At 38.1% G+C, this 13,911-nt stretch overlaps 1 protein-coding gene across 5 annotated transcripts in view; it reads left to right on the top strand.

The window, feature by feature from the left end:
- The window catches only part of FNDC3A (fibronectin type III domain containing 3A), a 128,097-nt gene that overhangs the window by 97,881 nt on the left and 16,305 nt on the right, over window positions 1–13,911 (top strand). For all 5 annotated transcript variants that reach the window (XM_086620645.1, XM_086620637.1, XM_086620620.1 and 2 more), the window contains exons 10-15: window positions 552–690; window positions 1,319–1,372; window positions 1,987–2,111; window positions 6,295–6,469; window positions 7,111–7,197; window positions 13,048–13,186. In XM_086620645.1, the coding sequence (XP_086476771.1) occupies window positions 552–690; window positions 1,319–1,372; window positions 1,987–2,111; window positions 6,295–6,469; window positions 7,111–7,197; window positions 13,048–13,186 (719 nt within the window). The remainder of the gene's footprint in view (window positions 1–551; window positions 691–1,318; window positions 1,373–1,986; window positions 2,112–6,294; window positions 6,470–7,110; window positions 7,198–13,047; window positions 13,187–13,911) is intronic.

Below are 13,911 nucleotides of genomic sequence, written 5' to 3' on the forward strand. Positions count from 1 at the left end.
TAAGGTCCCTTCCAACCCAAGCCGTTCTATGATTCTGTGATTCTATAAGCAAGAATTAACTCTTCTGAAGTACATGAAGAGTTAATTGATAGCCTTCCTAAAGGAAAGGACAGGGTGAACAGATTCATCAAGGTCTTGAAGAAGTGCAGAATGTACTCTGAAAATACATCAACAGCTTCATTGTGCTTGTCTGATGAAAGCACTTGCTGAAGAAGAATTATTCATAACACAAATTGATATGTCTACAACAGGTAACACACCTGCAAGATGTTGCCATTATTTCCACAACCAAAATACAGCAAATAACAGACATATTTCAGATGTACTTGTGAGACTTAAGGTGACTGATGATAATGATGTATATCCAAAGCAAATGACTCTTTTCTTTTGCATTGCCTTTGCTGACCAAGATGCTTCCACCAATTATTTCTTTATAACAGTGATGTTTTACCAATGGGTTAGCAAGGCAGTAACTTACTTCTGAATACTCCGTTTTCTTTGGAAAGAAAAAGATTTTTAAGCAAAATGTTACTGGCTCTTTTCCACTTTAGAGTCCAAGTAGAATGCAACTATGTAAAGGGGAGCCCTTCAGAAGCAGAGAGTTTTACCACAGCGAGTTGTGAACCTGATACTCCAAATCTGCCTAGAATAACTAATCGGACCAAAAATTCTCTTACTCTGCAGTGGAAGGTAAGAATTGTTTAAAAACCTTGAAAATTAATTTTTTTAAACTCTTCAGAATTGTTTCGGATTTGTCAATAAAATGCCAGTTCATTGAAATGGAAAATTTTTGTCAAGCATGCTGATTTCAGTCACAGTCTGTGACTGGAAATACGTGTACTGTATAAATAAATACTTCTCTTCAGTAAAAAGAGAAGGATTCCCAGAAAAGGAAGGAGCCTTTGTAGATAAAGTTACTGAGTTCAAATGAGAGACAGTGGTTTGAGTTCCTGTCCCCTACTGTACTGTGGAACCATTTCCTTTCTCTTTTACTGAACATAGGCTTTTTTGTGCAAAGCAAATGAAGCGATCTCAAAAGACTGAGATTTGAGCAATCTAGCTGCTGTGAAAAATACCATAGCATTTTACACTGCTGCCAGAATACTTTTTCAAGGTCTATATCAAAACCATAAACTCGATACAAGCATTCATTGTATGGAAAATTAACTAGGACAGTCTTGTCAAGTAAGGTGATCACATAATGGGAGCATCATTTGCCCTCTACTGGTCTTGTCATGATTTGATCTGTACAAGCACTTTTTCCTTAAGTGGTCTCGTATCCAGTTAGAACTCTAATTTTCTTCTTTTCGTGTTGCAGGCATCTTGTGATAATGGTTCTAAAATCCACAGCTACCTTTTAGAATGGGATGAAGTAAGCAAATTATTCTACTCATTTTCAGTTTTGTAGTTTTTAAAAAGTAGTTGTATGTGACTGTGCACATCAAGTTGTGTGAAAATTATTACTTCTGTCTAGAGGCATGTGACAAACATTCCTGAAGCAATTAGGAAAACATGGTTACTGCCCAAATTTTTTCTTGGAGAATATAAAATCATAGGATTTTAATTACATGACTCTACCACTCTTAATATGGCGTTTTCACTTCTAGTCGAATACTTCTTTCAAGAGTTGACATTAAAGGATCATTTTCCTGTAACAGCCTTTCTTTTGTACAAAGGAGGTGGATCTACTATGCCCCGACAAGCATATTCCAGTCCCTACCTGGACACCTATCCTAAGATGGCAGAGCTGCAGAAGCTTCGTGGCTTTTCTTTCCAACCCTGTGGAGCTGGGAAATTGAAAGGAAGGAAAAAAGCCTCTAACTCAATATATATACAAAGTTTCATATACTACTGCCTCACTATATTGGAGATTCTTGAGTCATGTTTCATTTCAAAAAATGTATTTTCTTCATGTTTGTGTGTTGCTTTACTTGATGGATGCATATATAATAGAATGAATAATGTGGTTACCTTACTCCTTTTCAGGGAAAAGGAAATGGAGAGTTTTGCCAGTGTTACTATGGCCAACAGAAGCAGTATAGGATTACTAAACTATCACCAGCAATGGGGTACACCTTTAGGCTAGCAGCCAAAAATGACGTGGGAATGAGGTAAATATTACTATTATATACATAAATATGGAATGCATATGCATGCATGTGTGTGCTTGTTTAGGAAAAACATATGATGGCATTTAAAGAGACAAGTGTTTTGTCCAACCGGGATAAGACAGAATACAGAATAGTTTAGTTAGAAGGGACTTACAGTGATCATCTAGTCCAACTGCATAGTTAATTCATGGTATGTGATTGAATTATTCAGTTAGCAGATTAGCTGTGTACTGTGAACCATATGACCTTGCTTACGTAGGGGAGGCTGGACAAGATGACCTCCAGAGATCCCTTCCAACCTCAGCTATTCTGTGATTCCCAGCATAATGCATTTTGTCCAGGCATGGTATGGCTGCATACTATAACCACTACGTCACGTGCATACTTACCATATAAATGCTACAAATCTCAGCCCCTCTTAGAAGCAAATACATAGCTACTTCTGCCAGACTTAGCCTCGTTCCCTGAAGAGCCCGCTCAGACATGTGTACATGATGCCCCTAGAATGGGGAGCAGGAGCATGGCACAGACATCCCAGCTGCTCTTACATGAAATCAGCTCAGGCTGTGCTGGTTTTACCTTCAGACTTTATAGACCTACGCTAACCACTGAAGTTGCTGCCTTGGACTTGTTTTCTACTGCACGTATTTGTAGTAGGATTTTTGGCCAAGCACTACATTGTAGAGACTCACACATTCAGTGCAATTGTGGCTTTTTTGTCTGATGTAATAAGCACTTCTACTAAAACTCTGGGGATCGTGCTAAAAGATAAGCAGCTCAGCCAAAGGGCCAGAATTGAATAGTTTAAATGCTGCAGTGCTTGTGCTGCTGCAGTGCTGACCAGAGGGTACCTCCTACTATGCTCTCTGCTGCTCTTTGTTCCAAGGAGGTTTGACATGGTGCTAGTTCAAAGGCAGAAGCTGGCATAGTAATTTTCCAGGAATCATCAGCCCTCCTTAAATTTAGAGTTTTAGTGATGACAGTATCAAGAGATACTTGTAAGTAAGTCAGTAACTGTTGGAGCAGGAAGTAAGTCTGGCAGAACCCACCCTTCTGCCTGTAGATGGTGTATCTGTATTGTGCTGTTTGTCATGTCTCTGAAGTGTCTGTTAGTCTCCTGTTATCATGGGAAATGGACAGAATATGACATTACCGTATCACTGAAATCTTTTGAAGTTCTAGAGCTTATTATGAATGCTTAGGATATGTGGTTCTTACTTTTAATTGCAACTTTTCACAAGTTATAGAGCACCATACTTTGTTTTGAAATCTGAATGAATGACATCTGACTTCAGTAGAGAATATAAGTAAGAACTTCAAAAAAAACCAAGAAGTAACAGTTTCTCAGGTTATGCTTACACTACTGTGTGTGTTAGTTCTCGAGAATGTTTATTGGTCTTCAGGCAAAGCAACAAAGCTGGCTAATAGTCTCACTACCAGGGCTCATCATCTCTAGAGCAGACTGACAGTGTGCACACTGCCTAGTAGCACTTGGTCCTTGAGATCCTACGTGACATAACAGGGCTTCTCTAGCCATCAGCCTAAAATTGCTGGTTTGCATTTGTTGTTTTAATTTAGTGTTTGAAATATTCTAAGCATAGTGCTGCAGCTCACCGGAGTGGTGTTTTTATAGCATGAAATAGAGGATATATGTTGTGTGTCCTTCAGCTGGCACAAGGAAGTGCTCAAGGGAACAATACCAGCTTGGACAGTGTTGAAGGATGATGTAAAGAGGAGGGAGCCAGACCTAGGGTTGTAATTCATACTGGGCAGAAGAAATCCTCCACAGGCTATTAAATATGTGAAAAGTACAGCTGGCTCAGGAGATGTGAGGCGTGTGTTGAGAGGCTTTGGAGATTACTCAGGGAACGTGTCGCATATCGTGCCTGTTCCTGTGTCTTTCCTTAGGCGCCTGTTTGGGCTACTGTCAGAGGACGCTGTAGCGGACCAGAATGATTTCTGGTGTGCTCTGACACAGTCTTTATTATGTTACTGCCTTCTGGATGATGTTTCTGGAATGAATTATTCTCTGAGTTGCTCCTGGACTTTGTCTTGATGAGATTCACTTGGAACTGTTAAAAAAGTAAACAGGGAGTGAGCTGGCAGTTAAGCAGGATCTAGTGCTCAGGTCCTCTTCCTGTTCCCCTTTTACGTCTGAGTGTAAATGTACCCTCTAGGAATACCTGCAGATATTACGGATGCCTGCAGTGTAAGCTGGTAGAAGACACTGATCAGTTAAGTACCCTTCTTAAACTAATCACGCCAAATAGATTTTTAAATCAATATTTCATAGCCTTGTAAAGATGCACTTTATTGTCTTTATGGTATTATTTAATTAAGAAGTCTCTTGAAATAATATTTATTAGAGTAGAGTGCCTGATTATTCCTTATGAAGAATACTGAGAACCTTAGGCATCTGGAGACAGAATTTTGTCTAAATGATTTCACCAACAAGAACAGATATTTTATCTTTGAGTTACTCATATTTTTAAGTTTGATTCTAACCACACATGAAACAGTGGCTAAAGAAAACTGGAAAAATTGATTTAAAAGATAGATAGCATTATTGTACTTCTAAGGGAATTGTTTGAGTCGTTCAAATGTGGGTATCACTGGAACTCTTTTACTTTATTTCACTGTATTTTGTAGAGGTTCAGTCGAGAAAAGATATTAAATCATTTTACGGTGTAGGTTTTTTTATCTTATATTTGCTTTAACGTGACTCCTTCAGTAGTTTGTTGTGAATAGAGATAGGCTTAGTATTTGTCTAGCCTCTCTTCATGCTTTCTCTAGCCTACATATGTAACACTGAATTTTTTTTTAGCAGGTATATTGTATGTATCACACCATCATAATTTCAGAGATTTTCTTGCTTGTGACTTTTTGCAAGAAAAAAATTACAGTTCCCCCAAATTTAAGAAGTTTTCTCTTGTTTGACACTTTTTCACTTTTTGCTTCACAATTGATTTCACAGTCTGCGTGTCCACACAGACTGTATGTAGCTTTAGGTGCTATCGACACCCTTGATAAAGTCTTGTCTGTAAGATTTTATTTGTTTTTAAATTCTAGTTTTTGAACTTCAAAAAAACTTCAGAGCAGACCAAAATTTACAACTTGTGTGTTACTATAATGTAGGTTGGGTAAGAGAGAAAGTGAAGTTAAGGTATCTTTATATTGATTTTTCAGGAAAGTCAAGTTCCGCCACATGAGATATTTAACTGGTACTGTTGTTTAAGCCATACAGAGAATTGTGTTTTCAGGGCTGCCTAATGCTCACTTAGGTAATGCCCAGCTATTAGATTAAAATTACATCTTGGACAATAGTTTCATACAGTTAAAAAAAAAAAACTAGACTAGCCCTTAAGCCTGTAAGTGTTTCTTCAGATCTGATGTAGAAGCAGCAAATCTCTAAATAAATGCCAGCTGAGAACAGGTAGTTTTAAGAGTCCAGCTGGATACATCAGACCATATGTACAAGCATAGTACCTATTTACTCACTTTTGCATCCCTCTGTCTCACAATAGGTCTTTTTATGTAATTTATTTGTATTTTCATTTCAGGGCGTATCTAAGCATCATCAGATAAGGTGAACAGTTGTGTTAGGAAATTCACTGGTGTACACTCTACTTCATTTGTTCTGCAATAAGACTTTCATATTGGCAACTCTTAAAGTAACTTAATACTGAATGAGTATGAGTAATGAGGCTATTAGTCTTTTATTTTCTGAATTGCTAGAGAAACTAGTACTTCACAGTATGTTTGAAGCACGTAATCACTGCCTGGGAGAAAAAAAAATTTTGAGGTCTTCCCATATATGTCTTCTCTTATGTCTTCATGTTTTAGTTTTAAATAGGAAGGACACTGTGGTATTAATATGTTATTGCATATAGAGCTCTATTGTTTTAGAATATTGACTTAATATGAAAAAGCAAAATGTTTTGGTTCGCAAAGCATTGTAATTATATCATACAAAGGAATCTTTCAATTATGAACGTTAACCTTGTTCAAATGTTTTGTTACTGACAGACTCATGGGCAGATTGAGTCGTCTGCATGTACCAGCTTGCAATTTCCAGTTGCACGCTTGTCCAAGCAACTGTCATAGCTGTGTTTAGTAAGAATTATGGTTTTTTAGATATTCTTTATTGTGTCTAGTTCATTTACATGCTGTTTGTTTTAAACAGTGGTTTTAGTGAAGAAGTCCTGTATCATACCTCAGGCACTGCCCCGAGCACACCAGCAAGTCCTTTGCTGATTAATGCTGGAGTTACTTGGTTATCCCTACAGTGGACAAAACCCTCAGGAACACCATCAGATGAAGGAATCTCGTATATATTAGAGATGGAGGATGAGAACTCAGTAAGTTTAGAACACTTATTCTCAAAAAGAAAAGAGATTATACATGTGTATGTTTGATACATTATTGTACTAAGTGTAACTGATTACTTTTTATAGAATATTCTGAAAGGAACTGTACCTTCTGAAATTAAGCTTACTTGTCATTGCTGTGACCAAGCCACATAACTTTCTCCTTTTTGTTGTGACAGTAATCATTATTAGTATTATGAAGCCCCAATCCTGCAAAGACACTTAAATTACTTTTAACTCTGTGAATTTACCTGTGAAAGTTAAGCCTTATAAGAGCTGAATCAAAGTAATTGCATCATGAAGTGTGGTCCTCTTAGATATCATTTCAACCTAACTACCTTTGTTTTAAAATGACACCCCTGTTCTACCCATTGACAGTGTTAGGTGTAACTTCTGTTGACATTGTATATGTTTTTCTTACTTGTTCTTTTCTCCTCTCTGATAAGAGAATGGTTAATTAATTTTCCCCCTCAAAAAAAATTATCTTGTGTTTACACAATGGAGTTGCATTTATTACTTTGTCGGAGGAGCATAGCAATTACAATCTGAAACAGTAATTTATTTGTATGAAGTATGTTACATGGTCTGGTCTGCAAATACAATATTTCACTTAATCCTATTTAATTCTACAGGGATATGGTTTCAAGCCAAAATATGATGGTGACGATCTTACTTACACAGTGAAGAATTTGAGACGTAGTACAAAATATAAATTTAGGGTAAGACTTTTTTATATATTTGAGTTTGGGGTTTTTTTGCAACAGAGTAGCTTGAGATTGACTTAGAAGGGGGGAGGGCTGTTTTTTTTGTTTTGTTTTGTTTTGTGAGGGTTTTTTAACACCAAAGTCGATGCCAGTTTCTTACAATTTCAATCTCTTAAAACTATTGGCTGAACACCTGTTTCATGAATGATTTCTTCAGAAAGAATAAGAACATCCCTCTGCAAGGGCGTAACAGTTGCAGGTATCTTGAAATTCCACATCATAAGTCAATGTTCTTAACAGTTGAGGTTTTTTATTTGATTTCTGTGTTGCATATACATGGGTAATATTACTTAGTGTAGCTATGGGACTCTTTGATAGACTCTGAGCACATCTGAAAGGAGCAACTTTGATCTAAAAGCATTTGTCAGTGCTAGCATAGCACTGAGCCCAAGTTAGTAAGTCATTCGTATTATCATGGTGCTGAGCGCATTCTATTAAGTCTCGAGGGCTGAAGTTGTTCCCTCAGGATGAAGTCTGGCTTAACAGTGGCTTAACAATAAGCTTTTGGATGTGGTTAAAAGCAACAAAGCAGCATGCCGGCTATGGAAAGGCAGCCAAATAGCCATTGAGGACTACAAGAACCTTGCTAAGACATGCAGAGATGCAGTCAGGAAGGCTGGGGGTCAGCTAGAACTGAAATTGGCCAAAGATGTCAAGAGCAACAAGAAAGGGTTTTTCAAATAGGTGAGCAGTAAGCAGAAGCACAGGGAAGACATACATAGGCCCATTGCTAAACGGGACGGGGAAGCAAGTTACTAATAATGCCGGTAAGGCAGAGGTTCTTAATACCTTCTTTGCCTCTGTCTTTACTGACATAGCTGGACCCTAGATGACAGGATCAAGTAGCTATGACAAGGTATGTGTTGAGCCGCCAGTGGTGGAGGAAGGGCTGGGCTGTGGCCTCTTGCAAGGGCTCAACCCACATCAATCTTTGGGCCAGGACAGAATCCGCTTCAGGATGTTAAGAGAAGTGACTGACATTGTTGCAAGGCCACTATCTATAATACCTGAAAAGTGAAGGAGATCAGGGGATATCCCTGACAGCTGGAAGAGGGCAAATGTCATGCCTGTCTACAAAAAGCGCCTAAAAGACGAGCCAGGAAGCTACAGGCCCGTCAATCTTACTTCAGTACCCACGAAAGTAATGGAACAAGTCCACTCAGAAACTATTACAAGCCAAATGAAGGTGGTGATTGAGAAAAGCCAACATGGATTTACTAAAGGCAAATCATGCCTGACTAATGGGATCACCTTCTACAAAAAAGTAACACTTTCAGTTGGCCTGGGGAGAGCAGTGGATGTTGTTTACCTGGACGTCAGCAAAGCATTCGACACTATTTCCTACAGCCTTCTCCTGGACAAACTGGCAAGATACAGACTGGATGAATGGTCCGCAAGATGGGTGGGAAACTGGCCAACAGGCCACACTCAGAGGGTGGTGGTGAATGGTTTTTGTTCAGGCTGGCAGCCTGTTACAAGGAGAATGCCCGAGGGATCACTATGGGGCCCCACACTGTTGATCTTCACCAATGACTAGTGATGGGATTGAAAGCATCCTTACCAGGTTTGCCGGTGACACCAAACTGGGTGGTGAGGCGGATGCGTGAGAAGGGAGAATCATCTTACAAAGTGACCTGGACCGGCCAGGAGAGTGGGCTAGCAATGAGAGTGTGACGTTTAAAAGTGCGAAGTCCTGCACCTGGGTTGGAATAACCAAGGAGCCCAGTACAGGCTAGGATCTGTGTGGCTGGGGAGCAGTCTTGCTGAAAGGGACCTCGCAGGTCCTGGTGGACAGCAAGTTGAACATGAGTCAGCAGAGCATCACTGCAGCAACCAAGGCAACTCTGATCCTGGGCTGCATCTACACATGCCTCACTAGCAGAGATAAGAGATGTGATTATTCGATTCTACTCAGCCCTTGTCAGGCCACACCTGGAGTACTGTGTCCAGTTCCGGTCCTCACAATTCGAAAAAGACAGACTGGAGAGAGTCCAAAGAAGAGCCACGAAGATGATGAAAGGGCTGGAGAATCTCACCTGTAAGGAAAGACTGAAGGAGTTAGGTCTTTTCTCCTTGGAGAAGAGAAGGCTTAAGGGAGACCAGTTTTCCAGTACTTAAAGGGTGGCTACAAAGAGGAATGTGGCTCTTATTTCACACGGAGCCACATGGAGAGGACAAGGGGAAACGGGTACAAGTTACGCCAAGACAAGTTTCATCTTGATAGAATAAATAAATTCTTTACAGTGAGAACAATCCACCATTGGAACAGCTTCTCTAGGGACCTAGTGGAGTCTCAGTTCCTATATGCTTCCAAGACAAGAATGCTCAAGGTTCTAGATAATCTCATCTAGGCTTCCTTTTCCCTGAAAGGTCAGACCATTTGATCTTTCAGGTCCCTTCCAACCTGGGCTGTTCTGTGTTCCAAGTTTTTCTTGAACAGTTGTATGGTGTTGGGAACAAAGCTAAAGGCATGTGCCACAGTATGAAGCAGAGTCAGAATGATCTCATCTCTCTCTGTCTACAAGGGAAAAATGTTGATGGCTGTTGTCTTACATACACCTAAAATACTATTTCGTAAAGAAGAATTGGGAGCTGCTGAAGAACAGCGTCTCTGTGCAATATGAAAGGCAGCAGTTGAGAGGGTTGCTGGTTTGTTTCAGGTTAACACTAAAGCGTATTAGTCCTTTTCAAATGATAGCAGGTGTTTTGCACTTTTTAATATGATTACTTTCTTAAGCAGAAGAGATTATGATAGGGATTAACCTTACACTATTTGGATTTTTTTGCATAATATTGAAATAAAAATATAGAGTGTATTTCAAGGACTAGGGCTGTTATGGCCACACATGAACTTAAACTAAAGAACAGCTCATTACTTTGGAACTAGCTTTTGCAGGGCTTGATTGTAGTAATCCTACAAGTTAATCATACACATTAGTAGTAAATATATAGTTAACTTAAACATCCTAAGTTTGTCATTAAAATTAAAAAAAAAAAGATTAATGTGTTATACCCTATTTTTCTTAACAAAACAGTAAACAGAAGTCTCTGTTGACTCATTCATAGGGCATAAAGAAGAAAGAAATATTGTGTTAATCAGGTCTTTAATTTTTATTATACAGGCAAAAGACTTAATTAGTGGTAATATTCCCTAAGGCTTTTGAAAGAAGCTTTATAACCATTGGAAACCTTATTATAATACGTAAATGCTAACTGTGTCTGTTTAACTTCATTTGTAAGGGCACAAAGACAACCAGATGATTGTTAATCTTGTAAACTGTATCGGGAGACTTAGTGTCTGAGAGACATGTTAGCTCACATTTCCTTTTCTCCATCTGTGCTAACATTACTGCTGTCATTTCAATTCTGTTCATTTTAAAAACAAAAAAGCCAAAAAAAAATTTTTTTTAGGTTGTTTAGTTTCTTGCTAGGAGCAAATGGGAATATGTAGTAAACTCACTGCAGACACAACCAGAAAGTAAAGAATAGCAGCAATTCGTTTTCCTAGAATCACAGAGAAGTCTAGACTGGAAAGGACTTTTGGGGATGATCCAAGTCAAACTGCTGTAGAAAGCATGGCCTTAGGTTAGGCAATTCAACTGTCCTAGCCCTGTTGAGCTGAGACTTCAGTATTTCCAGCAAGGGAGATTCCACCAGTTCTTTAGACAGTCTGTTTTCTTGACGATTAATTATTTTTTTCCTTTTATCCCACCAGAATTTTCACTTATGCCCATTGTCTCTTCTCCTCCATCACAGATCTTCATGAAGAGAGTATCTTCATCTCTTTTTTAACTACCTTTTGAGTATTGGAAGACTGTGATTAGATCCCCCCCATGATAATTCTTTTTTCTAGGCAGAGTAAACCCAATTTCTTCAACCTTTCTTCCTGTATCAGGTTCTCCAGCCTTCTAATCATGCTGGCCCTCTTCTGGACTCTCTCCAGTTTCTCAATGTCTCTTGTGAATTGGGAGGACCAAAACTGGATGCAGTATTCCAGCCTAAAAAGTCCTGAGTGAAGTGTCATAATCACATCCTTTGTTCTACTTGCTAAATTCTTGCTAATGCAGCCCATGAAATAATTTGCCTTTGCTACTGCAGGGTGCTTTGCTGATTCGTTTGGCTTGCTCTCCACCAGGTCCTTCTCAGCAGAGCTGAAAAAAGAAAGCTGACTAGCCAGTCAGACCCCAAACTGTACTGCTGCTGGGATTGTTCCATCCCAGGTGCAAGACTTTACATTTACCGTTATCAAAACTCACACGGTTCTTGTTGATGCAGTCTTCTTCCAGCCTGTCGAAGTCTGTCTGGTGGCTCTTCCTTCTACCGTGCATCTCTCTGCTCCTAGTTTGGTCATACGCAGACCAGGGGAGAGGGCATTCACTCCTGTCGTTGAGATCACTTCTAAAGCTGTTGAATAGTATCGGACGTTGTTTTGGCTGCTGAGGAAATGGAATCGGGAGCAGCTGCCAATTTGCCTTTGAACCGTTAACCACCACCCTTTGAGCCTGGCATTCTACCAGGTTTTCCACACCCATCTTGTGGTCCATCTGTCCTATCTGTGTCTTACCAGCTTGTCTGCATGGATGTTGTGGGAGACCATGTCAAACTAAAATCAGGGTAGATGATGTCCATAGCTCTCCATCTATTGAGGAAGTTGTTTCATCATAGAAGGCACTCAGGTTGGTCAAACATGATTTAACCCTGATAAAGCTAATCACCTTATTGTCCTTCATGTCCCTGTAAATAACTTCCATGACAACTTTTGCCATAATTTCCCTGAAGAGTTTATATCACCTTTACTGTTTTTTTTAAAAAGACTTACTTATATAAACACTGTTTTATCTCTGAATATATTTCCTTGAAAGAAGGTAATGAGAGCGCTACTTAATTAATCCCAATTATTCAGTATTTTTCAGCAGTTAGTAAAGCATCACTTTTGGCTCTCTATTTAAATACGTAAAAATATTTTTACCTCAATGGGAAAGGAATTGCAATTAAAATTTTAATAAAAATAAAATAGGAACAAATAATTTCTATTTATAAGCAATAAGTATATATTTATAAATAATGATATATATTTAAGAAATTCTTTATTTTAATAAGAATAAAATTTTAAATTCCTTCAGTGAAAGTTTAAAAATGGCTTATTTGCTGCATGCTTTTTTCATCATCTTTTGTTTCCATGCTTTTAGAAAGGTTTTTTCTCATGCATATATTTCATTATCAATAAATTATTCAAATCTAAGTAAAAGAATAGTTCTTAGACTTATCTAATTTCTGAGTATCTTAGATGGCTTTAAAAAAAAAAAAAAAAAAGTTTTCAGATCGTTGACTTGAAATAGAGTGGCTTGTGGTATATTGAGCACCCACAGATTCCATTAATGTCACTGAGTTTGCATGTCCTGATTGCCTTTTACAGTCAGGCAACTCCTGAGTGTCCTAAGTAAGAGCCTAACTTTATACACTAATGTTTGAAATTTGGGGGGATATGGAAGGTTAGTTGATTGTTAAATTTTTAATTTTTTAAACTTTTTTTCAGCTTCACAATTACTAGGGGGTTTTTAAAGAATTTTTTTTTTTCCTGGAAATTTGCAGGAATTTTTAATTTCACTGTGGTGATTGTCTAACTATGTGACTAATGAAAATGTAAAATGAAGGTATATCATAGCTTTAGTTCTTGTGATAATTTATTATGTAACTATCTATCTAAGCGTACATATAAATTAATCTGACGTTACTATTGCAGTGAATAGCATACCGCTCGCCAGCGCGTTTGTTCTGTTTATAATATTTTTTACATATTTGCAGGTCATTGCCTATAACTCAGAAGGGAAAAGCAGTCCAAGTGAGACAGTAGAATACATTACTTGTCCAGACAAGCCTGGAGTACCTTCAAAACCTGTAGTGAAAGGAAAAATTCATGCACAGAGTTTTAAAATAACCTGGGGTAAGATTGTTGTCCAGTGATTTAAAGTATGTCCTCTGTATTTATATATATTTGTGTACAGAAGGCAAGATTTTACTTCAGTAATACTTCAGTCAACTGAGCCATTAAGATCCATTTTCATGGACCTAAGAGAAAAATACTTTTTAAAAATACTTAGGGTGGCCATATATTAGTGTAATTATGTGGGAAGAATAATATACGAATTGTAATAGGGACTGTTATTGCAAGGGACCACAATAATTAAAAAAAACAGTAATGTTAATTTGTGTACTAAGAAGTTCTGTTTCTCTGGCACAAAAAGTAGATGCCACAAAATTCTGGTTTTCTTTTTAATCGAAAGAGAAGATTCAAGTTCAGCCTGTCTCTTTGAAGTGTTTGGTTTTGATATATAAATGTTTTTGTTCTCTAAGGATCTTGAGAAACTTTGCCTTAGGTTCAGGTTTTTTTACCATTATGCTGTGAAATAGAAGGTGAAACACTACTGTGTGATTCAGTTAAAGTTTTTATTTATTGTCACAGGTAATTAAACTTATTACCTAGTTCTGTTTAATACTGTGTTTAATTCTTTTGCATTAATAATAAGAAAGCTACTTGTAGAGTATAACTAGTACTCAGCAAGTCCAGTCTTACACCAGAGTGCTTTGCTACATCGGGGCCTGATGCTTGATGTTTTGTGGGTGATATATAATATGAGAAGCTATTAGAAATAGCGAATTTGTAAATCA

This window comes from Tauraco erythrolophus, chromosome 1 (assembly GCF_009769465.1).
Source record: "Tauraco erythrolophus isolate bTauEry1 chromosome 1, bTauEry1.pri, whole genome shotgun sequence".
Classification (NCBI taxonomy): Eukaryota; Metazoa; Chordata; class Aves; order Musophagiformes; family Musophagidae; genus Tauraco; species Tauraco erythrolophus.